The 27,382-nt window shown below is 49.9% G+C and overlaps 1 protein-coding gene across 6 annotated transcripts; it reads left to right on the top strand.

Annotated features, from left to right (window-relative positions):
• Positions 1-13,102: 13,102 nt before the first annotated feature.
• TRIM56 (tripartite motif containing 56) lies at positions 13,103-21,553 on the top strand. 6 transcript variants are annotated; one of them, XM_064593209.1, is made up of 4 exons: positions 13,103-13,271; positions 13,488-13,566; positions 14,442-14,518; positions 14,646-21,553. In XM_064593209.1, exon 4 carries the CDS (start codon positions 14,647-14,649, stop codon positions 16,960-16,962), a length of 2,316 nt encoding a protein of 771 aa, XP_064449279.1. In that variant the 5' UTR covers positions 13,103-13,271; positions 13,488-13,566; positions 14,442-14,518; position 14,646; the 3' UTR covers positions 16,963-21,553. The 6 variants fall into 6 exon arrangements, with proteins under 6 accessions (XP_064449279.1, XP_064449277.1, XP_064449275.1 ...); XM_064593207.1 differs by having other exon boundaries at positions 13,104-13,271; positions 13,488-13,551; positions 14,391-14,518; XM_064593205.1 differs by having other exon boundaries at positions 13,104-13,271; positions 14,391-14,518.
• Positions 21,554-27,382: the final 5,829 nt, after the last annotated feature.

Below are 27,382 nucleotides of genomic sequence, written 5' to 3'. Positions count from 1 at the left end.
GCAGATATCAAAGGGAGGCAAGAATGAAAACAGGAGGCTAGTGAGGAGGTTTTTGTAGTAGTTCAGGCAAGAAGTAGGGAGAAGAGGTTGGATTCGGGGTACCCTTTGAAGGTAACGCTGACAAAGTTAGCTAATGGACTGGATGTACAATGCAACAGAAGAAGAAGAATCAAGATGGTGACTTTAGTTAACAGTACTGTATCATATATTTGAAAGTGGCTAAGAGAGTAAATCTGGAAAGTTCTCATCACAAGAAAAAAACTGTAGCTATGTGAAGTGATGGACATTAACTAAACTTATTGTGGTAATAATTTCATAATATATACATGAAATCAAGAGTTGGACACTTAACCAACTGAGCCACACAGGTGCTCCCGAATTTTGTCTTTTAACAACACCTAAAACTAATACAATGTTATATGTCAATTGTATCTCTATTTTAAAAAAAAAGGAAAAGAAAAAAGGAATCGAGGATGATGGCAAGGCGCTTGGCCTCAGCAACTGGAAGATGGAGTTCCATTACAGAGATGGAGATGCCTGAGGTGGAGGTGGCAGACTGGGATGGGGGGAGCATGTCAGGAACAGAAGTCTGCTTGACTTACAGGTGGAAATGTCCCGTGGGGCAGTCAGGCACGAATCTGGAAATGAGGGGAAAAGTCTGGTCTGGGGCTGAGGTTTGGAAATTGCCATCCTATCAAGGATATAACATCCATGGGAGCCATGGCACTGGGTGAGATCATCTTGGGAAAGAGTGTGGACAGAGAAGCGGTCTCAATACCTCTGATGTTTAGGATCCAGAAAGATAGGAGAACCCAGAGGAGATGCCTGCAGGGAGGTAGGAAGGGAACCAGGAGGGCTAGGAGACCAAGTTGCCAAGAGGAAAGAGTTTCAGGGAGGGGGTGATCTCCTCTGCCAAATCCTCAGCCAAATGAGAGGAGCACCAATAAGGTGCACGTTGTTGGTGACCTTGGCCAGACAACTTCCAATGGGGTGTTGGGAACAAAAACCTAATTGTAGTCAGTTCAAGAGAAAGTGGAAAACAAAGGAGAGAATGATAGTTGGGGCATGTGAGGTCAAGCTGGGGACTGTTTTTCTTTTGTTTTAAGACAAGAAATATGCTAAAGAAGGATCCAGAGGAGAGAGAAATAGGTGACGTTGCAGGACAGAGACAAATACAGAAGAGGAGTCCTTGAGGAGGTGGTAGGGGGTGAACCCCAGCAGTGCAGGGCCGAGCCATATGGAAGCCAGAGGCCAAAGGAAAAAAATCAGTGAACACTGATTCCGTCCTTACTTAAAATTTTGATATTTTACTCATTATGGATTTTTTTGCATTGATTTTTATTTTAAAATATTGCATTAAAATTACTTATGTTGATTACTGTGTTCTTTGGTGCTCTTTTAGATTTTGCACCAGAAGCCCTGTGGAGGGGAATCTTAGGGAGACATTTCCTAGTACAAGAAGGAAGTGGGGAGGCGGCGGGTGTATCAGAATAGAGGGCACGGGGCCTCTCTTAGGATTGGCAGGAGCAGCCCTCAGGCTGACAGGCATCCCCCAAAGCCCAGGAACAAGGATAGGTGGTTTGTGTGGGCGGCTTGGTAATGGACCACGACCCAGACTAGAGAGTCAGCTTCAGCGGGGACAGAGCTCCCTCTGGTGGGCCTGGGTGGCAAAGACAGCTCAGAGCGGATGGTGCCGGGGGTCTGGGGTGTGCAGGGGCGCCGTTGACCCGGGAGCGGGCAGAGGAAGAGAAGCTCTAGAACAGACCAGAGTGGCCAGAGAAAGAGGAGGCCATACCACCGATAAAGGAGCAGGTTTTGAGAAAGAAGTGAGTGATCAACGGTTTCTAATGTCCGAGAGGCCTCATTTAACGTTGGCCAGATTATTGAGGTGCAAATCAACACTTGTAAACCTCTTCAAGCACACAATATTTTCCAAATGAAGACGAAAAAATGATCTTCTATGTGGAAATTTCCTAAAGGAGTTAAGGCTTGGACTTTTAAAAGCCTCTATTACTGTTCTTCTATCCTGAGTGTAGGACCAAGGCCAAGAAACTCCCTTTGTGAAATTTCACCCGCAGGGCCTATAAGTCCAGTGAAATCTCACCTCAGGCATATTCCTGACACTTTTAAGGTTCTGACTATCAAGAAGTGACCTTCTTTACCGCTGTGAGGCTGGGCCCTTAAAAAATAAATAAATAAATAAACAAAATGTCAGGGAGGTTGGGGAGTGTAGAAGGTAAAAAGAAGCTAATGTCAACCCTGGGCCACACTGCAGGTTTTTCTGTCCCTGGGCATCGGATCACGGGGCTTTTGGCATCGGGCCATGAGGGCTGGCCGGCTGGGGACAGGATGGATTTTTGAGTGACTCAGAGCAACTTTGGTTCCTATTAAGATGGACCGATTTCCAGCTTCACGCCAACAAAAATATCAGGACTGAGCTCGCCAGCTCTCTTATCCAGAAGGTGGGCCAGAAGTTGGACACCGTTACGTCTCACTTGGACAGCCAGAGGCAGGGACGATTTCTTTCTCGTCGGAAGGGAACACATCCAGCCTGAAGGGGTTAGGATACGCACAGACCTAAAGCAGACATCAAACCCACATTGTCAGCTCTACTGGACGGCAGGAGCACCAAAGCCAGGGCCGCAAGCAGGGTCTAACACTATAATTTTGCTTTTTGGTGAGTGTTAGACAATAACTTCATTTTAAACTATTTTGCAGCATAGCTACCTTTAGAATGTAATGGTTCTTTTTTTTTTTAAGATTTTATTTATTTATTTGAGAGAGCGCACGAGCAGGGGGGAGGGGCAGAGGGAGAGGGAGAAGCAGCCTCCCCGCAGAGCAGCGAGCCCAACACGGGGCTCCATCAGAGGACCAGGATCATGACCTGAGCCAAAGGCAGATGCTTAACCGACTGAGCCACCCAGGTGGTCCTTTAATGATACTTGACTGGATATAAAGATTACTAAGAATCCCGTGATGCCAGCATGTTGGTTTCCTCCAGGAAACTGAGGCGGCCCAGCAGAATATAAAAAGTGGAGGGAGGGGTGCCTGGGTGGCTCAGTCATTGGGCGTGATCCCAGGGTCCTGGGATCGAGCCCCGCATCGGGCATCGGGCTCCCTGCTCAGCGGGAAGCTTGCTTCTCCCTCTCCCACTCCCCCTGCTTGTGTTCCCTCTCTCGCTGTGTCTCTCTCTGTCAAATAAATAAATAAAATCTTAAAAAAAAAAAAAAGTTGAGGGAGACGTGAGTACAGCCTACACTTCGGTGATGTGGCAGGAAGTAGAAGCCTTATGGGGTCCAGGTACGTGAGCACAACCTCTGCCCAAATCACTGACTGACTGATAACTAAGCTATGCAGATACCAGGAGATCCCAAAGTTACACTAGAATAAATAAGAACAAAAGAACTAAGTAGAGACACCAATGACCACACACATCTGGAGACACGAAGTCCAGTTTAAGTCTAGTTAAGATGCTAAGGAACATGGGGCACCTGGGTGACTCAGACGGTTAAGCGACTGCCTTCTGCTCAGGTCATGATCCTGGAGTCCCGGGATCAAGTCCCGCATTGGGCTCCCTGCTCACTGGGGCGTCTGCTTCTCCCTGTGACCCTCCCCCCTCTCATGTGCATGGGCTCTCTCTCTTTCTCTCTTTCTCTCTCAAATAAATAAAATCTTAAAAAAAAAAAAAGATGCTAAGGAACAGCAGCATCAGCAACAATCCTCAGCATCGAATGCTCCAACATGCACAAAGGGATAGAAAGTGTGACCCGTATTCAGGAGAAAAGAGTAGTCAACAGAAACTGATTCTTCGTGGGCCCAGATGTGGCATTTATCAGATACTTCAAAGCAGCTATTAAGAATATTTGCACTGATGAGAGTGACTCAAAAAATAGAAAATCTCAGCAGGAAAACAAACTATTAAGAAGAAGAAGAAGAAGAAGAAGAAGAAGAAGAAGAAGAAGAAGAAGAAGAAGAACCAGATGGAAATTTTACCATTGAAAAGTCAACTAACTGGAATAAAAATTTTATTAGAAGGTTTCGACAGCCAGTTTGAGATGGCAGAAGCAAGAATCTGTCAGTTTGAAGATAGATGGATTAAAATGATCCAATCCAAAGTAGAGAGAGGGAAAAGATTGAATAAAAATGTACAGAGCTTCAGAGACTGAGGGACGACGGTAAGGGTACCAACATACATGTAACAAGGAACCCGGAAGGAGAAGAGACAGAGAAGCAGAAACAAAATATCCTTCAAAAATGAAAATGACTTTTCTCGGTCAGTCCCGGCATGGCTTGGGTGCCCATTTGGTGGAGATCTTTGAAGTATCTGGTCCTAGCTCTAATGAAAAACCCAAGAAGGGAGTCCAGACCGAGAACAGTGATGTTGTTAATGTGCAGGCAATGGGCAGGATGGTTCTGTGGTTCAGTTGAAGATTAAGAGGCATACGCCACTTGGTAAGCTAATGAAAACCTATTGTGAATGACAAAGGTACAGTTGGCGTGTTCCCACAGTGACCGGGAAGTATCTACTAACTGCTACTTTAGTCCAGAATTCTGTTCCCACAGGCCAAGAACATGTTCTCAACTGGAAATCCGCAATTTGGCTCCACTACATCTTGAATAGTTTTCCTATTCTTTCATTTGCTCTTTCATTTGCTCTCCTCCATTCCTTTATTGTGCATGAAGTGACTGGGGCAAATACACAAGCATCTTGCTTGGTTGTTGTTGTTGTTTAAAGATTGATTGATTGATTGATTTGACAGACAGAGAGAGAGAGCACACAAGCAGGGGGAGCTGCAGGCAGAGGGAGAGGGAGAAGCAGGCTCCCCACCAAGCAGGGAGCCCGCCGCAGGGCTCGATCCCAGGACCCCGAGATCATGACCTGAGCCAAAGGCAGACGCTTAACAGACCCAGGCGCCCCCGTTGTTGTTGTTTTTAACTAACTGGCCAATGATGGATTTTCATCAACATCAGATGGAGAGGAATTAGGGAAAAGTATTGTTTCTGTAAAAATACCCCCTTTCTCCATTAGAAACATGCTCATTTAGCTCTAATTTTATATTCCAATAAGTTATTAGCTCTCTCTGATTTAACAAAAACAATAACAAAAATATCCCTGCATATGTTGGGGGCGCCTGGCTGGTTCAGTTGGTGGAGCATGTGACTCTTCATCTCAGGGTCATGAGTTAGAGCCCCACACTGAGTGTAGAGATTACTTACAAATACAATCTTAAAAAAAAAAAATTCCTGCATATCTTATTAGGAGAAGTTCAGTGGTTTTCATTTGTCATTATAAAATCAAAGACAAATGTACAACTTTTTTTTCTACGTAGCTATATTATATATATGGCAATATCTTTAAGTAGTGATAAATTACTTTTATTTATAAATATTTTTCAGTAAAAGAAAATATGTATTTATTTATTTATTTATTTTTAAAATTTCAGTATAACTGGGATGCCTGGGTGTCTCAGTTGGTTAAGCCTCTGACTTCGGCTCAGGTCATGATCTTGGAGTTCTGGGGTCAAGCCCCATGCTGGGCTCCATGCTCTGTGTGGAATTTGCTTCTCTCTCTCCTTCTGCCCTCCCCCTGCTCATGCTCTCTCTCTCTCTCAAATAAATAAATAAAATCTTTTTAAAAATTCCAGTATAACTGACATACAGGGTTATACTAGTTTCCGGTGTACAATATAGTGATTCAACAATTCTATTCATTACTTAGTGCTCATCAGGATACGTGTACTCTTAATCCCCTTCACTTATCTCACCCATGCCCTCACCTACCTCCCTCTGGTAACCACCAGTTTGTTCTCTATATTTAAGAGTCTGGGATTTTTGTTTGTTTGTTTGTTTGTTTATGTCTTTCTTCCTTTGTTCATTTGTTTTGTTTCTTAAATTCCACATATGAATGAAATCATATGGTATTTGTCTTTCTCTGACTGACTTATTTCACTTAGAATTATACCCTCTAGGTCCCTTCATGTTGTTGCAAATGGCAAGATCCCATTCTTTTTTTATAGCCAAGTAATAGTCCAGTGTGTGTGTGTATCACAGTGATAAATTACTTTTAGAGGATCCCAGGTAATTTTCTTTTTAAGTCAAGTATATTGTTGTTTAAATCAATTTCTTATTAAAATTTGTTTAATTAAAGCAAAAATAAAGACAAAGAAGAACACTTCGTAATGATATGAAGAAGATACAAAAATTGTAAACGTAGGGGCGCCTGGGTGGCTTAGTCGGTTAAGCATCGGCCTCCGGCTCAGGTCATGATCCCAGGGTCCTGGGATCGGGTCCCGCATCGAACTCCTTGCTCAGCGGGGAGCCTGCTTCTCCCTCTGCCTGCCGCTCCCCCTGCTTGTGCTCTCTCTCTGACAAATGAATTAAAAAAAAAAAAAACCTAAAGAAAAAAAAGAAGACTTGAACAACACTATCAACCAATTTGATCTAACAAATATATATACACAACACTCCACCCAGCAACAATAGAGTGTCCATTCTTTTCAAGCACACAGAAAACATTGTCCGAGATAAACCACATGCTAGGCCATAAATCAAGTCTGAGTAAATTTCAAGGGATTAAAATCATACAAAGTATTTTCTCCAACAACAGAACTAAATTGGTAATCTACAAAAGGAAGACATCTGGGAATTCCCAAATATTTGGAAATTAAACAATGCACTTCTAAATAACCTGCGGGTCAAAGAAGATATCACAAGGGAAATTAGAAAATATCTGGGATTGAATGAAAAGACAAACACAAATATCACAATTGCTAAGATACAGAAAGTGGTGTTACTAGAGCCAGCTTGTCCAATGGTGCATGTCCCTCCCCAACTTTGTGTTCAATGGCCTCACATCGATAGCCTGAAATCAGTCATGGTGGGAGTATTTTTTTTTAAGATTTTATTTATTTGAGGGGTGCCTGGGTGGCTCAATCATTAAGCGTCTGCCTTCGGCTCGGGTCATGATCCCAGGGTCCTGGGATGGAGTCCCACATTGGGCTCCCTGCTCGGCGGGAAGCCTGCTTCTCCCTCTCCCACTCCCCCTGCTTGTGTTCCCTCTCTCGCTGTGTCTGTGTCAAATAAATAAAATCATAAAAAAAAAGATTTTATTTATTTGAGAGAGAGAGGGAGAGCACAAGTGGAGGGAGGGGCAGAGGGAGAAGGAGAAGCAGACTCCTGGCCGAGCAGGGAACCCGATGCGGGGCTCAATCCCAGGACCCTGAGATCATGACCTGAGCTGAAGGCAGACACTTAACGACTGAGCCACCCAGGCACCCTTCTATCAAACTTTTAGGGAAGAAATAATACCAACTGTATATAAACCCTTTCAGGAAACACAGGAGAAAGGAACATTTCCCAACCTGTCTTAATAAGGTTCATATTACCCTGATATCAAAGCCAGACAAAGACATGACAAGAAAATAAAATAATAAACCAATATGACCCATGAACATAGACACAAATTTTTTTTTTAGTTTTTATTTATTTTTAGTAAACTCTATACCCGACATGGGACTCGAACTCATGACCCAAGATCAAGAGCCGCATGCTCTTCCCACTGAGCCAGCCAGTTGGAAGAGCACCCCCAGACACAAAAATTTTTAACAAAATATTTTCAAACTGTATCCAGCAACATATAAACATGATTATACACTATGACTAAATGGAGTTTATTCTAGGAATGCAACATTGCTTTAACTCTAAAAATAATGTATCACATTAATAGAACAAAGGAAAAACGCATGATTATCTCAACTGATGCAGAAAAAGAATTTGAAAAATTCAGTTCTCATTATGATTTTAAAAAACTCTCAACAAAGCAGGAATAGAGGGGATTTCCTGAATCTGATAAAAAACATCTGCTAAAAACATACAGCTAACATCATACCTAATGATGAAAGACTGACTACTTTTCTCCTATGACCAAGAACAAGACACGAATGTCTGCTCTTACCACCCTTACTCAACATTTTCTGTAGATTCTAGCCAGTACAAAAAGGAAAGAAAAAAATTAAAAGCATACAGATTACTTTTAAAGAAATGGACCCTAGGAAAAAATTAAACTGTCTTTATTCATAAATGGCATGGCCTTGTATGGAGAAAATCCTAAGGAACTTATAAAAAGAGAAAAAAAGTATTAGAACTAATAAGTGAGTTTAGCAAGGCCATTCGATCCTAGATCAAAATATAAAAACCAGTTATGGTTCCATAAACTAGCAATAAGCAGTCAAAAATGAGATTTAAAAAACAATGCCACTCACAAAAGCATCAAAAAGAATAAAATACTTAAGAACAAATTTAGCAAAAGAAGTGCAAGACCTGCACAATGAAAACTGGAAAAGACTGTTGAGAAATCTGCTGAGAAATTACTGAGTCAGTTAAGCATCTAACTCTTGATTTTGGCTCAGGCCATGATCTCACGGTTGTGAGATTGAGCCCCACGTCAGGCTCTGTGCTGGGCATGGAGCCTGCTTGAGATTCTTTCTCTCCCTCTCCCTCTGCCCCTCCCTTCCTCCCCTCCATCTCTCTCCCTCTTTAAAAAAAAAAATCAAATTAAAAAACTGGCAAAAGAACACATATTTCACTGAAGAGGATCTATGGATGGTTAGATAAGCATTTGAAAAGATGGTCAACGTCATTAGCAATTAGGGAAATGCAAACTAAAACCATGGTGAAATATCACACCTATTAGAACTGAAATAAAGAAATCTGACAATACTAAATGCTGGTGATGATGTGGAGAAATGGAATCTCTCATACATTCCTGATGGGAAGGTAAAATGGTACAATCACTGGAAAATAGTTGGGCAGTTTCTTGTAAAATTAAACAGATGCTTATCACTCAACTGAGAATTCATACTTCTAAGCATTTATTTCAGAGACACAAAAAGTTAGGTTCACATAAAAACCAGTGGAGAAATGGTTATAGTAGCTATATTTGTAATAACCCAAACGAGAAACAATCTGAATGTCTTCCAACAAGAGAATGGATAAACAAACTAGGGAACTCCCAAGCAATGGAATATTATCCTGTAATAAAAGGAATGAACTATTGACGTGTGTATAAAAACTTGAGTGGATCTCCAAAGGTTTCATAGTTTATGATTTTATTTATGTTACATTCTTGAAATGGCAAAATTATAGAGATGAGGAACAGCTCACCAGCTGCCAGGGGTTAGGGGTGGGGGAAGGGAGTTTCTTTGTGTTGATGGGACAGTTCTGGATGTTGATTACGCTGGTGGTTACATGCATCTGCACTTGTAATAAAACTGCATATAACTATACACAACACACACACATACACACACAGTGAAAAATGAATAAGGTCTACACTCTGGTTAACGGTTTTGTCTCAATGTCAATTTCCTTATTTTTATATTATTGTACTATATATGATTGTGTTGGTAATTATTAACGATACACATTTGTCAAAACTCACTGAACCATACACTTAAATAGGTGATTTTTACTGTGTGTAAATTATATCTCAGAATGCTAATTTTAAAATATAAAATAATAGGGGCACCTGGGTGGCTCAGTCGTTAAGGCATCTGCCTTCGGCTCAGGTCATGATCCCAGGATCCTGGGATCGAGCCCCGCATCGGGCTCCCTGCTCCGCAGGAAGCCTGCTTCTCCCTCTCCCACTCCCCCTGCTTGTGTTCCCTCTCTTGCTGTCTCTCTGTCAAATAAACAAATAAAATCTTTAAAAAATAAAATAAAATAAAATTTAAAATAATAAATAGTACAGTCACCGAGAAAGAGAGGAAGGAAGGAAGGGAGGGAGGGAGGGAAGGGGCAGGGAGGGAGAGGTGGGGGAGGGAAGGAAAGAAGAAACAGTAACTTGGGGGTAAACAGAAACCACCCAAAGTGAAGGAAACACACACACACACACACACGTACACGCACGTGACAACAATACATTCATGTCCTCAGAAAGGTAGGAGAAGATCCTGGATCCATGCAGTAAAAATCAGATACAAAAAAAAATAGGATACTCATGAATTAAAACTGTGACAGCAAATTTGAAAAACACAATGGTTAGAAGGCTTAAGTTGAAGAAATCTCCCAGAAAGTAGTCAAAAAGACAGAAATGGAAAATGAGAGAAAAGATAAAATTGGATGACCCCTCTGGGAGGTCCAGCATCTGAACGGTGGAAGTTCCAGAGCGGGAAACAGAGGAGAAATTAGAGAAATCGGAGGGGAGAGAATCCTCCCCAACATAGGAGAATTTCCCAGACCTGAAGGGAAACGTGCTTTGAGACCGAAAGAACCCAATAAATGCTCAGCACGACAGTACTCACTGTGAAATTCAGAACACGGGGGACAAAGAGAAGATTCTAAAAGCTTCCAAAGACGACTGGCTCCTGAGAGCTCATTGTTAAATTTGGGGAATTTTGCAGCCAGTTGCTAAATTATTGGTAGCATGAAATCAGCCCTGATGGGAATATTTACATCATTATTTATATCATGGAATCTGCTAAGGGGGGAAGCTGGCTTACCGGCATATTTCTAAATAGTTAAGTAAATTACAGCATATAATTTATGCAGCCGTTAACAATAATAACTATGAAGAATGTATAGAAACACAGCAAATGTTGGGGCACCTGGATGGCTCAGTCGGTTAAGTGTCCAACTCTCAGTTTCAGCTTAGGTCATGATCTCAGGGTCCTGGGATAGAGCCCTGCGTCCAGCCTCTGCCCCTCCCCCGCAAAATAAATAAGTAAACCTTTAAAAAAAAAAAAGCAACAGAATATGTTGACATAACATTAAGTTATGTAAGTAAACAAAAAGTATAAGCACACTATGAATACAATTGAGGTAAAATCTATTCATAGGGACAGAGACCAAAGGAAATAAGCACAGGAAAAAAGTTATTTTGTTACAATGATGCTAGGAGTGTTTTAAAATTTACTTTAGGGGCGCCTGAGTGGCTCAGAAGTTAAGCGTCTGCCTTCGGCTCAGGTCATGATCCTGGAGTCCCAGGATTGAGCCCCACATCGGGCTCCCTGCTCTGCGGGAAGCCTGCTTCTCCTTCTTCCACTCGCCCTGCTTGTGTTCCCTTTCTCGCTGTCTCTCTCTCTCTCTGTCAAATAAATAAATAAAATCTTTAAAAAAAATAAAGTTTACTTTAGATGATCTTTATTATTTGCATAAATAAGATTAAAAACCTTTGCTCAGCTCACCCTCTCCAAGCACCTACAGAACAAAGCTCAAACTTGCTTAATGAAAATCCTACAAATGATGACTTGTTCCCCTAAGACCTTCTAGGAATCGAGGCAGGTAATTTTTAATTTTGTTCTGCCTGCCCACCCCGGAGTTATCTTGAGGAACCCCCAGCATCAGGGAGAATCTGCACACCCCACTCCCACGTGTGTCTCTGTGGTAACGTTTATCACTTGGCTGGAGGTGAGTTATCCCTTAGCTTAAGAGTCTGCTCTCCGGGGAAGAAACTGTCTTCTTGGCTGCACACCGTAGGCACTTTAAGCAACTGTTCAATGTTTGCCGAGGCAGGGTAGGACGGCCATGATAATGCTGCCTCTTCCATGAAGCCCTCCGGATTCCCACACCACCACCATCCTTCCGGGAGAAATCACACTCTCCCTCTCTCGTGTTGGTATAGCACTTGCTACGACCTTGGGCGGATGGACTTATTCTCTCTGTAACTCAGCTTCCTCATCTGTAAAGTGGAGGCGATAACCGTACGTACCTATGCCAACAGGTGATTGTGAGGATTAAACCAGGTTGTGTTTTCGACACCCTGTGCCAAGCTCATGCTAAATACCCAATAAAAAGAAGCCACTGTGATGATCATTTTGGCATTTGCCTTGCTGTCTGCTATTGCAACATGTAAAACTCTCACCTCCGCTGTTAGATTGAAAACTCCTCTTGGGCGAGGAATATATCCTGTTTATCTCCGTACGCTCCATAGCGCATGGCATGCTGTCTGGCAAATGGTTCCTGAGCGTGCACAAAGAAGCACACACGGAGGCCATATGCATGTGCAGGTGTGTGCATACATTTGTGGACACCCCTGTACCAATACGTCCTTTTGTTGGCTGGACTGTCTGGTCTGCAGCATTCACGGACCACCTCCACCTTCTGGACGCGCAACATTCCCCGGCGTGGCACCTGTGATCGTCCCTCTCTTGGATCTCCACCGACTTCTCTGACCGCTACTGCTCAGCCTCCTTCACGCCCCAGTCCCTCCCCCATGGCCCTTAAGTGTCTGGTCCCCCATAGTGCCATCTCAGCTCTGCTCTTCTCACTTTGGGCACTGTTGAGTGACTCATCAAAACCACAGAGGAGTATAGAGAGGTTACAAGCCTGGGTGTCGCCAGCCTCACCCTCCCTTCTGACCTCCAGACCTGCAAAGCCTGCGCTCCTTCCTTTGCCTCCCTCCCCAGCGCCCATCACCAGCGCTGTGGCTGGCTTCGTGGCCTTCAATGATAGCTCCCAAATAAGGATCCCATCCTCCACCCTCCTCTCTGTCCTGCGGCCACGTGTCAGCTCAGACCCCTCCACTTTCTCCCTGGACCCTGCTGCCACAGTGAGCTCTCCCGGGGTCACTGTGAACAGAGCGGTGCATACACGGATAGATGGCGAATAAATCAACCATCGTATCTTAACTATAGAACCTAAGTGGTAGGTATATTAGTGTTTGTGGCAATTCCTTCCACTTTTTCTGCGCTTCAGATTTTTCATAAGATATCGGGGGAAATATCCTTCACTGGTCTCTTTTGACTTTTTGGATAAAACTCAGACTCCTTCATGGAGAACATAAGGTCCCCTGCGATCTGGCCACTGCCTCCCTCTATAACCTCATCTGCTGCCCCTCACACATGTCCGCTTCCCATAAACCATCCCAAATCACTTAGAGCCACTGGGAAGGGTTGGGGTATTTCATTCCTCTATACCCACGGACTTGCTGTTCCCGATTCCCAGAACGTTCTTCCTCCCAAACTCCTGTGTGCTCTTCAAACTCATCTCAAGCGATGCCTCCTCCAGGAAGCCTTCCCTAAGCCAGTTCCAAAGCTCCTCATCTGGTTGCCACGCCTCTCCCCAGGCTCAGCAAAGGTCTGTGGCATGCAGGGCCCCACCTAGGACTGGCTTTGGAGCTACGCTGCTTCACCGGGAGACCTGGCCCCAGGACTCGGCTCTGGATCACGGAGGATCTCTAATGTCCCCCCTCAGAGGAAGTGTCCTCAGGCCGTTCCTCTGCGTGTGCGCGACAAACACACTTGGCTGGCTGAGCGGATCCGACACTAGATCCGGTAGATCCGGGCAGGCCAACCCGGGGAGGCCCACCGAGCCCCCCCGGGGCCTGCAGGAGGGGCCCCGCGACCAGGGGTGGAGGCCCCCCCTCCCGAGGAAGAGGTCCAGGCTGGGGTAGGGAAGAAGGCGGGGCCTGAGGCCGAGCAAGTCGGTGTCCCGGGCTGGGGACGGAAGTTGCTGAAGTACCATTAGTTTCAGTTTTGTTTCTCTCTCAGGCACCCAGCCTCAGCCGCGTCCAGGCCTCGGGGGGGACTCCCACTCCCCGTCCTGGAGCCCAAGGTCAGCTCAGGCTTGGTAAGGAGGGCCGGGGAGGGCAGATGAAGGAGGAGCTGAGCTGGAGGGAGTGGGGGGAAGGAAGCGGGAGGAAGAGGGAGGGGGAGGGGAGGGACCCGGAAGGCGGGAGGAGAGGAGAGGGTGGGCGGGAGCACCCCACCTCGCCCCACTCTGGGACCAGAGGCTTGACCTGCCCTGGGAAAGAGCCCCCTCTCACTCTGTGGCCTCTCCTTCCGGCCCCCACTCCCCAGAAGTTTGGGGGGACCCCCCTCCCACAGCCAGTCTCTTCCTGGAGGATTTTGCCACTATGCTGGCATCTGGGGTGGGGGGGAGTCACAGATGGATGCACACAACTCTGAGGCTTCTAAGAAAGCGGAGGCCCCTTGCAGCCGGACAGGCAGAAAGGCCTCTAGGCGATGAGGCACGGGGCCTGGTGACCCCGAGGTCTAGCAGCTGGAAGGACAGCAGGGCAGCCCCCTCCCCACAGCCTTCCTTCCTTCTGCTCCAGAACCCCTACTGAGTTAGTCTGGCAGGAAGTAGGGCCCACACCACCCCTGATGCTGCTCCCAGGGTCTAGAAGAAGACCCGTGTGGGGGGCTGCAGGAACTGTGGCCCCCTTTTCCTGCCCAAGCTGCCAGGAGTCAAGGTGATTCTGCCCACCTGGACTCTCCCCTGCGTCCCTTCTCTGCCTGCCCCCACCCCAGCACCTGCCCCCCGGCTGGACCTCAGCACTCCTCACACAGGCCTCAAATCACACTTGCTACAGGCCCGCCAACCCCGGGGTGCTAATCATTACCCTGTCCGCTCCCTAAGCCTGGGCTTCTTGGTCGGGTCCTTTCTCACAGTACTAGGCACCAGGCGGTTACTTTTTGCCTCTTCGCTGAATGTATGCACAGAGCCGGGCGGCTACGTAGTTTAAGAGCAAGCGGCCACAGGCCCTGGGAGACCAGAAGAAGATTTCCTGGCCATTCAGGTGAGATCCCCAGACCTGGAGGGGCTTGAGGATTGGGGGCGGGGGGGGCGGAGAGGCAGGATGGCAGGCTGGAGGGGCCGCGGGGGAGGCCCCTCTCTGCACTCTGACCCCGACCGCTCGCTTGCAGCATGGTTTCCCAGGGATCCTCGCCCTCCCTCCTGGAAGCCCTGAGCAGCGATTTCCTGGCCTGTAAAATATGCCTGGAGCAGCTCCGCGCGCCCAAAACGTTGCCCTGCCTGCACACCTATTGCCAAGGCTGCCTGGCCCAGCTGGCCGACGGCGGCCACCTCCGCTGCCCCGAGTGCCGTGAGACCGTGCCCTTGCCGCCCGCGGGCGTGGCCGCCTTCAAGACCAACTTCTTCGTCAATGGGCTCCTGGATCTGGTGAGGGCCCGGGCTGGCGGAGACCTGCGCGCGGGGAAGCCCGCCTGTGCGCTGTGTCCCCTGGTCGGGGGGGCGGGCACCGGGGGCCCGGCCACGGCCCGGTGCCTGGACTGCGCGGATGACCTGTGCCAGGCATGTGCCGACGGCCACCGCTGTACCCGGCAGACCCACAACCACCGGGTGGTGGACCTGGTGGGCTACAGGGCGGGCTGGTACGACGAGGAGGCCCGGGAGCGCCAGGCGGCCCAGTGCCCCCAGCACCCCGGGGAGGCCCTGCGCTTCCTGTGCCAGCCCTGCTCCCAGCTGCTGTGCCGTGAGTGCCGCCTGGACCCCCACCTGGACCACCCGTGCCTGCCACTGGCCGAGGCCGTGCGTGCCCGGAGGCCCGGCCTGGAGGACCTGCTGGCTGGTGTGGACAACAGCTTGGCCGAGCTCGAGGCCGCCCGGACGGTGGAAAAGGAAGCCTTGGCCCGGCTGCGGGAGCAGGCGGCTAAAGTGGGGACCCAGGTGGAGGAGGTGACTGAGGGGGTCCTCCGGGCCCTCCTGGCCCAGAAGCAGGAGGTGCTGGGGCAGCTACGGGCCCACGTGGAGGCTGCCGAGGAGGCCGCCCGGGAGAGACTGGGGGAGCTGGAGAGCCGGGAGCAGGTGGCCAGGGCAGCGGCCGCCTTCGCCCGTCGGGTGCTCAGCCTGGGCCGCGAGGCGGAGATACTCTCGCTGGAAGGGGCGATTGCCCAGAGGCTCCGGCAGCTGCAGGGTTGCCCCCGGATGCCTGGGCCGGCCCCCTGCCTGCTGCCCCAGCTGGAGCTCCATCCTGGGCTCCTGGACAAGAACTGCCCCCTGCTACGGCTCTCCTTTGACGAGCCCCAGCTCCAGAAGGACTGTGGGAAAGATGAAGCGGGAAGCCAGGGAGGGGATGAGGCTCAGAACCGCACACAGGATGGAGCGAAGTCCGAGAGACAAGGTGGAATCCAGCCCCAGAGCAGGGATGGAGCTTACACCCCAAAGGAGGACAGAGCCCAGACACCCCAGGAAGATGGAGCCCAGACTCCGAAGGAGGACAGAGCCCAGACACCCCAGGAAGATGGAGCCCAGACCCCAAAAGAGGGCAGAGCCCAGACACCCCTAGAAGACGAAGGAGCCCAGACCCCGAGGGGCAGCAGATCCAACAAGAAGAGGAAGTTCAAAGGCAGGCTCAAGTCAATTTCCCGGGAGCCCAGCCCAGCACCTGGGCTAAACCTGGAGGGCTCCGGCCTCCTCCCCAGGCCCATTTTTTCCTGCAGTTTCCCCACACGGATGCCTGGAGACAAGCGGTCTCCTCGGATCACAGGGCTCTGTCCCTTCGGCCCCCGGGAGATTCTGGTGGCCGACGAGCAGAACAGGGCACTGAAGCGCTTCTCCCTCAGTGGTGACTACCGGGGCGCGGTGCCTGTCCCCGAGGGCTGCTCCCCTTGCAGCGTGGCCGCCCTGCAGGGGGCTGTGGCCTTCTCGGCGGGCGCGAGGCTCTACCTCATCAGCCCCGATGGCGAGGTGCAGTGGCGCCGGGCCCTGAGCCTCTCCCAGGCTAGCCATGCCGTGGCTGCGATGCCGAGCGGGGACCGGGTGGCCGTCAGCGTGTCGGGCCACGTGGAGGTGTACAACATGGAAGGCAGCCTGGCCACCCGGTTCATCCCGGGGGGCAAGGCCAACAGGGGCCTGCGGGCGCTGGTGTTCCTGACCGCCAGCCCCCAAGGCAATTTTGTGGGGTCCGATTGGCAGCAGAATAGCGTGGTGGTCTGTGATGGGCTGGGTCAGGTGATCGGGGAGTACCGGGGGCCGGGCCTGCACGGCTGCCAGCCAGGCTCTGTGTCTGTGGATAAGAAAGGCTACATCTTTCTGACCCTTCGCGAGGTCAACAAGGTGGTGATCCTGGATCCAAAGGGGTCACTGCTCGGCGACTTCCTGACAGCCTATCATGGCCTGGAAAAGCCCAGGGTGACCACCATGGTGGACGGCAGGCACCTGGTTGTGTCCCTCAGTAATGGGACCATCCACGTCTTTCGGGTCCGCCCTCCTGATAGTTAAAGGGCTAGGACTGGGGAGGGACTCGGGGAGGGGAGGGGAGGGGAGGGGGGAGGGCTGCAGGGAGGGACAAGGGAGGCGAGTTGGCCATGGGATGTGGTGGCTGAGGGCAATTTTCCCGGAGGGCAGGGCCTGGCAACCTTTCAATGTGAAGTGCCAAACTGCTAACCCCCTCGTCGGGGGTGCAGGGATGGGACCAAGGGCGGTGTTGTGACCCCAGCTCTCAGAAGCAGAGGAGGAGGGCGCCTCCGTGCCTCCTGCTTTTGTGGGTGACTGCCTCGTCGCCACTGCCCTTATAGATCAGGTTTCTGAAATTCGTTAAGTGTTCTTCGAAACCATTCCCGATGGAATGGCCCAGGGAGAGTCTGAATGTGTTTTGGGGGAGAGAGGGGGGTCGGGGAGCTTTGGCAGAAGGAATCCCCGGAGCCAAGAAGGGCTCAGGTATGTCAGGCATGTGCCTTCTGGAAGAGAGCTGAGAACCCAGCTTCCCCTCAGATTGGAACAGGGAGATAGGCCAGGTCGCATGAGGCCTCAGATTTTGACATGGCCACAGCCGGGAAGTAGAGGCTCCTCGGGTCATAGTGTCCCCCAGCAAAGTACAGAGAAAATCTGGCCTTCATTTGGCTGAACTAAAGGGTGAAGGGATTTGCCCTCAGGTAGGCCATTGTTGCTGAGGACAACAACCTCACCCTAACTGTGGAGGCCAGGTGTGGGACTCTGGGTCCAAAGCAGCTGGAAAACCTGAGAAGTCAGTAGTGGGGCTGGGCTGGATGGAGGAATGAAATCCGCAGGGAAGGATTCCGCTGGAGGTGAGCCGGGACCGCAGGTCTCTTGCATGGGCCATGGACATGTTGAGCCAGGAGCAGTCGCATGAGGACCAAAGGGAATTTAATGTAGGGATCGTGGACAAGGGAATGTTCATGGGAACCAGAGGGATTTTGGACAAGTCCGGAGGGAAAGTGCAGGGCATTCGGAGTGGGGAAAAGAAACCCCTTTTCTAAAGAGGTCATTGTTTGTTCGTTGAAGTGATAGGGGAAATCGTCAATGTCAGGCAGACAAATTCAATTATATAAAAACTTCAAACGTTTGTGTAGCAAAAAATAATGAAAGATGAAAGGGAAACCAGTTAAGAGGAGGAAACTATGCAGAATTGGTCTGAGTAAGAGCTGAGCCTCCTGTAGAAACAGTGACCAAGAGATGTACTTGGTTCAAAAGACCCAACAGGCTGGCCCCCAGGAGGAAACACAAACAGGCCAGCACCAGGAGACTATCAAATAAAGCCAACCCCTTGCATTCGCCAAAAATACATTGAAAAGTTTTGTCATGGGGTGATAGACTCCCAGCGCTATGGAACGCTGCTTTTTGGAGAGCCGTTTGGCAATACTTGACAAAGGTAGAAAGAAATGACTATAAGACTAAGTTATCTCACTTTGGGGAATACATTCTGGGAAAATAATTCAAAAGAAAGAAAGTATTTGCACAGAGATATTTGTGGCCACTCCTATATCACAGTCATCGACTGGAAACTGCTTGGCTGTGGGGGACAGCCAAGTAGATTGTGGTCTATTAGGACCATGAGCTATTACCTTCACATATGACAACTATGAAAACTATTTTGAAGAATATGATGCTATGTGATGCAATCATAGCAAAAAAAAAAAAGAGAGAGAGAGAGAATTTGGAATTATGATCACATCATGATAGCCACAAGGTAAAATTATGTCTGAATAGTTATCGAGTGGAAATAGGTTCAACATTTGTAAATAGTGATTTGGGAGACTGGGTTCTGGTCCTTTCGTGCTGTTTCTCATATATGCACATTTCTACTTCAGTTATAATTGACCATTAAATAACATGTATGCTTGAATATTTCCTTCAAAAACATACACCTCTATAAATGATATTCGAGAATAGCTATTGGATTTGCAAATGAATGTGTCAGTTAGAGCAAACGAGACTGGCTGTTTGAAGGAGAGGCAGGAGTCTGGAGGAGAATTCCCAGTTGGCCGGGGCCCCCGGCAGGGAGGAAGGGCCATCAGAGGGGGGGCCCTGCCTGGTGACTGACCAAGGAACCTGCCCCTGCCCTGGGGAGGTATGCAGAGGTCAGGGAGTCCTCCGGGGTGATCAGATCATTGTGGAGTGTCCACAAGGCAAGGGAAGGTCTTGCTGAATTCACCAACTAATTCAGACCAAGTGGTGTTTCTAGGGAACCAACTAGTATCCGGTGAGTTGTGTGGGGGTGGGGACAATGTCTTCTCTTCCTTGCAGCTCTCTTTGCAGAGAGCACAGTGATGGCTCATAGTAGGTGCTCAATGAACGTCTGTGAAAAGAATTAGTATCTAGAAAAAGCACGAGACAGCAATAAGACTTTCCAGAGGTTTCCCACCTCAGATGTCCAAGCCCCAGCTAATCAAGTTGTCCAAAACCTTGGCTTGTGGGAAATCTCTGGTAGGGGGCACTGTGGACACAGGCCACCATATGCCTCCCAGGGGGTGGCCCAGCTGAGTCACAAAAGAGATGAGACTGGGGTGTCTTGCTTGTGTGTGAAGGGGGACCTGGTGAGTCATAGGCTCTAAGGGATCCTATACCTTTGGGTTAGAAAAACAGTTTTGCAGAGCTGCATGGGAACCATGGGAATATCACTTGGCTGCAAGAAGAGAATCCCATAGATGCTTCAGAGCTATAGGGACCACATGACTTTCCAGGAAGCTGTAGGGATCCTGGGAGGCCGGGCATTGGAAGATTGACCAAGTACTAACTTCTCCTCATTGAAGGGCAGGGGTAGCAAGGCATGGAACACTGGCAAAAGGTGAAACAGAAGGAAAGTACAGCATTGAGCATAATTTGGGGGTAAAATCTCCAGCACCTTAACTGTGATTTAGGGATCCTACACAGCACGGCGAGAAAGTTCTTGGTTAAACTACAGATGTTAAGAAATCAGGAACATCCTGAAAGATACAACCCCCCCCCACACACACCCACACCCACATTTGACTATGACAGTTAACTTGATCAATCATTCCATTTTGTGTTTGGAACTTTCCAAGTTGTGCGTATACCGGTGAAAGAAGCATGCCATTCGGGTAGAGAGAGGGAGTAGAAAACCTCTTCCATAGTCTTTGTGTCTAATAAAGGGAAGGGAATGAGGTAGCAGAGACCTGGTACCAAAGACCTCTGGCTCCTCCACGAAATAGCTGTGTGATCTTGGCTAGCTTCCTAACCTCTCTGAACCTCAGTTAGTACATCAGTAAAACGGGGATCACAGTAGGCACCATGCCCACCTCTCGGGGTTGTTTGTGAGTACTGGGTGAGAAGCACGGAGAAGTGCTCAAATCCGAGGTATGGGTTCGGAACAAGCTTAGCTGACCTGTGCTGACCTAACACAAACTCTTCCATTGGCGTAAGCCTGCGTGGGGGTGTTATACGCACATATTGTGAGGTTAAGCTCAAGAAGGTCCGGGTAGCATTGTTACCTGTTTCTCCTTTGGAGGAGGTGTTTTGTTTTGCTTTGTAGCAGTTATTTGAAGAAGCCATATGTGTAACTGTAGGAGCAGAAGGGACCAAAGGCCAGCTTGCTAAGACTCAGTGCTGTTCTGAAAGCCAGGTGAGAACCAGCCTGTGCCAATGAAGGACTGATAACCATAGACACTTAGGAAAAGTTCAAAATGGCAAGCATGGCCCGATCTTTTGATAATTTAGAGGAACTATAATTTGGGAGGGACTAGCTCTCCTGTCATTGTAATCTTGTTATTACTGTATCTGTAAAGCCATGTCATTCTAATACATGTTACAGAGATAGAATTCCAGAAGGGTAGAGGTCTGAGAGGGAAGTCAGAAACCTTCCAAGGAAATGGGTGAAGTTGGTGATCTGGGCTGGGCAGGATTCGATAGGTGGGTGCCAAGGACAAGGTGTTTGACCATCTGTCTGTGACAGGGCAGCTGACGATTATAGTTATCCTGCAAATGAAATGGGAGATTGGACAGGGCACAGAGGTCCACTTCGGGCGGTGGGGAAGGAGTGGTTTTGGACTAGCTGGGGCAGAGAGCTGCCAGGGTGTGTTCAAGAAGATGTTCCTAGCAGGAGAAAAGTCAAGTTCAGATGCAGACTTAGGAAAATAGGTAACTTGACTAAAGATAGCAGAACCAGACTGCCCAACTGGTTCGTGAATATAATTTAATTAAATGGGTCAGGACAGGAGCAAAAATAGGTTTTCCAGGGACCACGGATGGCCTTTGATAGGAGAGTGGAGTAGGTACAGTGGGATCAAGGCAGGACCTCACCTGAAGCCCCAGGTGAGGAGCCTTCAGGACCAGGTAGAGAAGGGTCTTTATATAAAGAGGCGATTAAGAAGGAGTTTGGGGGAGATTTGGGAAGACAACCTGACTTGTCTCCGGAGAAAGTCTGAACTGGTTGGCTTAGCAGCCAAGAGAGACGGGGTTGAAAACAGAATCGGGACCTCGGTACCCATGGTGTCAGCCCAGCAAAGTTTTCTTAGTTGCCTTGGGCTGAAGAATCTGCGTGGGAAGCTTTCATTCTTTCGTGTACTTCCTATCTTTCTCCTGTTTCTTAATAAATTCTTTTGAAAAAACGTGACCCTTCTGTTAGATGGATTCGTGGCCGTGGGGAACAGTCAACACCAGAGAGCAAAGGGCCCAGATATCATGACTTCCCCTGCTGTAGCTCCAAAGATGCCAACACACAGTCCTTGGGGGACACTACAGGAGCAGGGTGACCCACAGTCACCATCTGTTGTCCCCCTCAGTCCCCCCCAACTCCTGCCTGTAGACAGAGGGGGCCTCTGGGCAGAGATGTGGATCTTCCAGGCTAACCCTTGGTGGGAGCCAGCAGGTGACCTGGCTCGGCAGACCTGCATGTGGGCACACTCAGGTGGGGTACAATTGAATGAAGGGGTGGGGTAGGGGGAGGTGGACGAGGGGCCCAGGTCAGGGTGGCTGTGCCCACCACCAGTCTCTGCTTGTTTCTGGTTTGGAGGAACCAAACAGGCATCTGTGGGCACCTTCCAGCATGCACGGTGGGCCCTACAGGGCTGGGAGGTATTGGGGCTCTAGGATTGTCTGCTTACTAGCCAACCCCACCCACTCTGACCTAGTGTCCAGAGCCCCTCGAGGTACTCCTGCCCCCTTGCCACCAGCTCTGCCGAGCCAGAAGGGGAAGGAGCTTAACCCGCACAACTTCTGGCCTCCCCATCGAATACAGATAGAATAGCAGTTACAGAGCGCCCCCCTACCTGTGCTTCCTACCCATCGGCTTCCAGAAGCCTCAACTCCTACAAAGTAGGAATCGTTAACATGATTTGACAGACAGGGACACTGAAGATGGTGAGGTTTGCTTGTTATAAGTAGATTTGGATTCTGACTCCAACCAGCCCTGACTCCCGAACCTATGTCCCTCTTCCTGCATTCATCAATGACAGCTGAATGGAATGAGATCGGAGTTTCTTTCCTAAGCTCACAGACCAGGCCCTTGTCCCTATAACAGGTCTGGAATCTAGACACAGGAAGGGAAACTCAGAGATACTTATGAGCATCCCACTGTCTGGTGCTCACTGGCCGGGGTGGGGGAGCAAGATGGAGAAGAAAAGAGAGCTGAGGAGAGAATGTTTTGAGTGGCTTGGTGGGGAAGCAGGGGGTGGGGGTCAGGGCCCACCACTGCTGCGGTGACAGCCTGAATAAGAATTCCACAATTCATCATCGAATGACTCAGCCCGGCTTTGGACCGGCGCCTCCCTGAACCCCGGGGAGCATGACTCAGCAGCTGAGGGGGCTGGGCGCAGGTCCATGTGAGCGGTGATTGTGGGGAGAACGGCCTGTTCCCAGCTCCAGACCCCAAGGCGGAGCGTCTGCTTCTGCGGTCAGATACACACGGCCTGGGGTTCCTAGCCATGTGGCCAAGCCTCCTCCCTCAGACCTGGGTCTCTCCTCCTCCGCGGTTGAGAAGGCAGCCCCAGCGATGGTGGAGCTACTCCCTTTCCCCCAAGGCCTTGGGGTCTGCAGCAGGATGCCATGGTCACAGCCACAAGGGGCCTCTCTCCCCTGAACTGCGCTGCCGGGGTGAGGCCAACCTCCCTGTAAGGGCAGCCGAGGCCTCACTGTAGGGGTGGGGAGACGGCCACGTGTCCCAGGCCGGGCACACGACTGGACAGATGGTCACAGCATCCCTCCTCACTGCTGAGGGCAGGGGAATGGGGCTCTCTGGCCTTGACTTTGCTCAAGGATCAACTCAGAAAATGTCTCCTCCCCCTCAGACACAGAGAACTGTCTCCCCTTAACACTAAGGTAGGGACAGTCCATCAGCTTCCTGGCAGAAAACAGCCAAAGCAAGGCGAGAGGGAACAGCCCCCCGAATCCAGTGGGGCAGGACACAGAGATTGTAGGGCACCATGCAGGGCACACAGACCCGCTTGTCCCCGCCAGCGACCCGGGTCACTTTCTCACCTAGATTATTCACACGCAGCCCCCTCCTCCCCAGGACAGTTCTGACTCACATGGAGCCTTCCGAGATCAGGTGTTCAGTAAATATTTGTTGGCTAAAGGAACAAAGGAGAGAATTAGTCCTGGAACCTAGTCACCGTCCCTCACTTGGGATGCAGCAGTGACAGGAGTAGGCAAAGCCCCTGGCCGGGCTGGCCCTGGGGCAAAAGAGGTTTATCCCTCCTCCTTAGAAGGGAGGCATGAATAAGAGCGAAGTTATCCAAATTCTGGAGAGAAAAGTAACCACTCTACTGTCCTTTTTCTCCCCCCCTTCCCCCCCGAGTCCTTCAACCTTCTACGGTACTGTTTCATTTCATTGTATATCCTGTTTATTTATTGTCGATTGTTTCCTCTCCGTTTGCCACCCTGGGAAGGACGCAAGCCCCAGAAGGACAGGGCATTTTGCCCATTTTGTGTGCGGATGTATCCTATGCCCGTAGAAGAGTGCCTGGGATATAGTAGATACTGAATGAATGAATGGATGGATGGAGGGAGGGAGGGATGGATGGATGGATGAATGAACGCTATCTGTTGAGCATTTACTCTGAGCCAGGTCCCTTCCTACCTGCTTTGCACTTTACACATATCTCATTTAGTACCCTCAACGGTTCTGGGAGGTAGCGATTACTATCATCCCTGGTTTAAAGATGGGGAAGTTGAGATTGGAGATGATGTCACATGGACAAGATCTACGGGAGCTGGGCAAGGGCCTGGATAGAGGCCAAGACCAGCTGCGGCTTGTCTGGGGCCAGCTCTCCATCACCACCCCCCTCCCCGGGGGGAGCTGCCCATGAGGCCTTCCAGGGAAGCCACACCCGGTTCATCCAACCCTTCTCGTTGATGTTTTTCTTTATCACTCTTCCTACTGACTTCCCCCATCACCCCGTCACCCCCACAAAAGATATTTCTTCTGCCCTGATACGCAGCACCCCAGCTTCCAAACTTTTCGTGGCAGAACCACAGAGACCTCCTGAGGGCAGTGAAGAGGACTAGGGAGCCCGGACCCTGCAGAGCTGGGGCAGGGCTGTTCCCGTAGCCCACTCCCTAACACTTCCCTTCCTGCTCTCCCCGAGACTGTGTGGGAGGCTCCCAGCCCCAAGCTGAGGGGAGGCAGGACCCACCCCCCCAGATCGCTTTTCTATGGGTTTCCTACTGCTGGGAACTGAGCTAGAACGCAGGGAGGCCCCTGCCTACCCCAGGGGCACCTGCACTCCCAGACACTGTCTCTTCACCGGCGCGGCTCTCCCGGGCCCAGGCAGGGGGATCCAGGCCCTCACCCCCTGCTTCACCCCCCAGTCCCCTTCTCTGCCCCCAAGCCTCTGTGGTTCTCCCACCAGGAAGAGTCTGGAAGCTGAGGAGATGCTGTGCGTCAAGGCAGAGATATCTTTGGGGAGGGGGGCAGGGTGATGGGGGAAGTCGGTAGAAGAGTGATTAAAAAAAACATCAACCAGAAGGGATGGGGGAAGCGGGATGGGCTTCCCTGGAAGGCCCTGTGGGCAGCGCCTCCCCGGGGGAGTGATGGAGAACTGACCACAGGAGGCCACAGCTGGTGCTGGCCTCTGCCCAGCCCCTTGCTCCCAAGTGATCCCTGGAGAAAAGAATGGAGACCCAGGAACATCAGGAGCGGCAGGAAGCCTGAAGAGACCTGAGGACACAAACGTCCATGCTCAGGAAGACACAGCGTCTGTGTCACCATCTAAGGGCTCAGGGAGGCAGCGGGAGAGGCAACATCTGGAAGTGGGTCATCAGGGGAGGCAGAAGCTGGATCGGGAGCTGTCAGGGAGCATCTGGGTCCAGATGTTGGAGAAGCAGGAGCACGCCTCACATATGGGTTTCTGCATGTGGCTGGAGCCAAGCATCCTCGATGGTATTTGCAGGAGAGAGGGGGTTGTAAACACATGGGGGGGAGGCATGCTGGTAGGGTGTTCCCAGGCAGGGAGCCATGCCAGCTTGCACCTCATCAAAGAATCAAGACTGGAATTTCCCTGAAGCTCATTTCCTATCATTTAATCCTTAGTAGAGGACCACGATTGCCAAGTCTGCCCCCCAAGGGCAAGTGCGGGGTGGGGGGGGCAAGGAGCAAAGCCCTCCAGGAGTGCCTCTGAGCTCCACCCAGAAGCCCCTCTCTTATCACGGAAGGTTATATGCCTTCCCTCTGGGGTCCTTCCTCCTTTCCTCCAAGAATGGGATTCAGGATGAGGAGAGCCACATTTTACCCCAGCTCCGGCACTCACTAATGGGTGACCCCCTCATAGGTTTCTTTCTTTCTTTCTTTCTTTCTTTCTTTCTTTCTTTCTTTCTTTCTTTCTTTCTTTCTTTCTTTCTTTCTTTCTTTCTTTCTTTCTTTTTTTAAGATTCCATTCATTCATTTGAGAGAGAGAGAGAGAGAGAAAACACAAGCTGGGGGAGGGGCAGAAGGAGAGGGAGGAGCAGATTCCCCGTTAAGCAGGGAGCCCAACATGGAGCTTGATCCCAGGATCCCGAGATCATGACCTGAGCTCACCCTTACCAATTGAGCTAGCCAGGCGCCGCCACCCCCACCCCCACCCCGGCATAGGTTTCTTAACCTCTCTGGACCCTGTTTCCTTATCTGTATAATGGATGCAGTGAGATATCATGGGGCCCCCACAAGAAGAAATGAGATACAGAATGTAAACGCACCTAGCCAGTGCCTGGCACATAGGAGATGTCCAGTCAAAGCTCATCGTTCCTTCCTCCCCTCACCCTTTGGGACCATTTGCCTTCTCCCCACACCTTCTGGGGACAAAGGTCCTGGGCTGAGCTGTTTTCCTCCCACCCCCCAGGCACCAATCAATCAGTCCAAGTACCGAAGGCATTTCCTGGGCCCTACCTCTAAGGGACCAATGCAAACAGCAAGTGCAAAAATGTCAAGGGAAGACATGGCCAGCTGGGGAAAGCGGTGGATCACCAAATGAAGTGACTTTATTGTGGACGCCCATCACAGCCCCCCCTGGTTCCCTACTAATGCATGCACACCATGGACAAACCCAGCTTGGGGCCAACAAACGGCAACTGGGTGCACAAAGACCGGTACCAGGAACCAAATGCTGACTTATTAATTTACTGACAGGCACCTGGACACATCTCTCCTGGCGGCTTCAGAATCAAATGACAGAGTATGGGATCAGAACAAGGCCAAGGCATTGGATGATTTCAACAGCTGGATGATAGGCTGAGACATCCATGCCACCTCAGGACAACCCAGCCCCATGGCCTGACCCGTGAGGTTTCTGGGACAGAGCACCAACTGTCCTGCACAGCCTAGAGACCCAGCCCCAAGCTGGGTCTCCCTGGAAGCTCCATTCAGAATGAGGGAGAAGTCTTCCCTCTGTTGGCATTCCCCCCCACCCCACCCGGGCAGAAGACAATGCAGTTAGGTCCCTAAAATGCATTTGCAATCTTATCTGTCCTTCTGAGATTTCACCCAGGTCTCCTTAATTGGATTTGGGATATTTACAGACAGACAGTCTCCTAGGTAATTTCTACAGAGGGCTAATAACATCTCCTAAACCGTGTTTCTTCCTAATTGAATTCTCAGAAGGCAATGTTAACTTCAAGGTACTTGGCTGTCAGGCCCAAGTCCTGCCCACGTGGGGCAGCATTAAGGCACAGAGGAGGAAAGCGTAGATCCAAATAGTTCCTACCTCTAAATGGCGCAAAACCCAGTAGGGAAAACAAAATCAACACGTGTGGTACAGTCGAAGAACGATCCAGTGCTGAGCGGTGTGTCTGACTGTGTGGGTCTGATGGTAAGAGCGTTCAGGTTCATAGGAGAGACAGCTTCGGGTGGCCTGGAGAAGGCTGGAAAGCCTTTGGGGGAAAGGTAGGATCCAAGCTTCCTTGGGAGGCTCTGTGAAGGGCTGATTTACATAAGAACAGCAGGGGAGATGGGTGGGAAAATGTGAAATCA

Source organism: Mirounga angustirostris, unplaced genomic scaffold, assembly GCF_029215605.1.
Source record: "Mirounga angustirostris isolate CCGP_5_RB_7025 unplaced genomic scaffold, mMirAng1.0.hap1 SCAF_5, whole genome shotgun sequence".
Classification (NCBI taxonomy): domain Eukaryota; kingdom Metazoa; phylum Chordata; class Mammalia; order Carnivora; family Phocidae; genus Mirounga; species Mirounga angustirostris.
The sequence above is the reverse complement of the archived record's forward strand: the minus strand, read 5'-3'. Positions and strand labels throughout refer to the sequence as shown.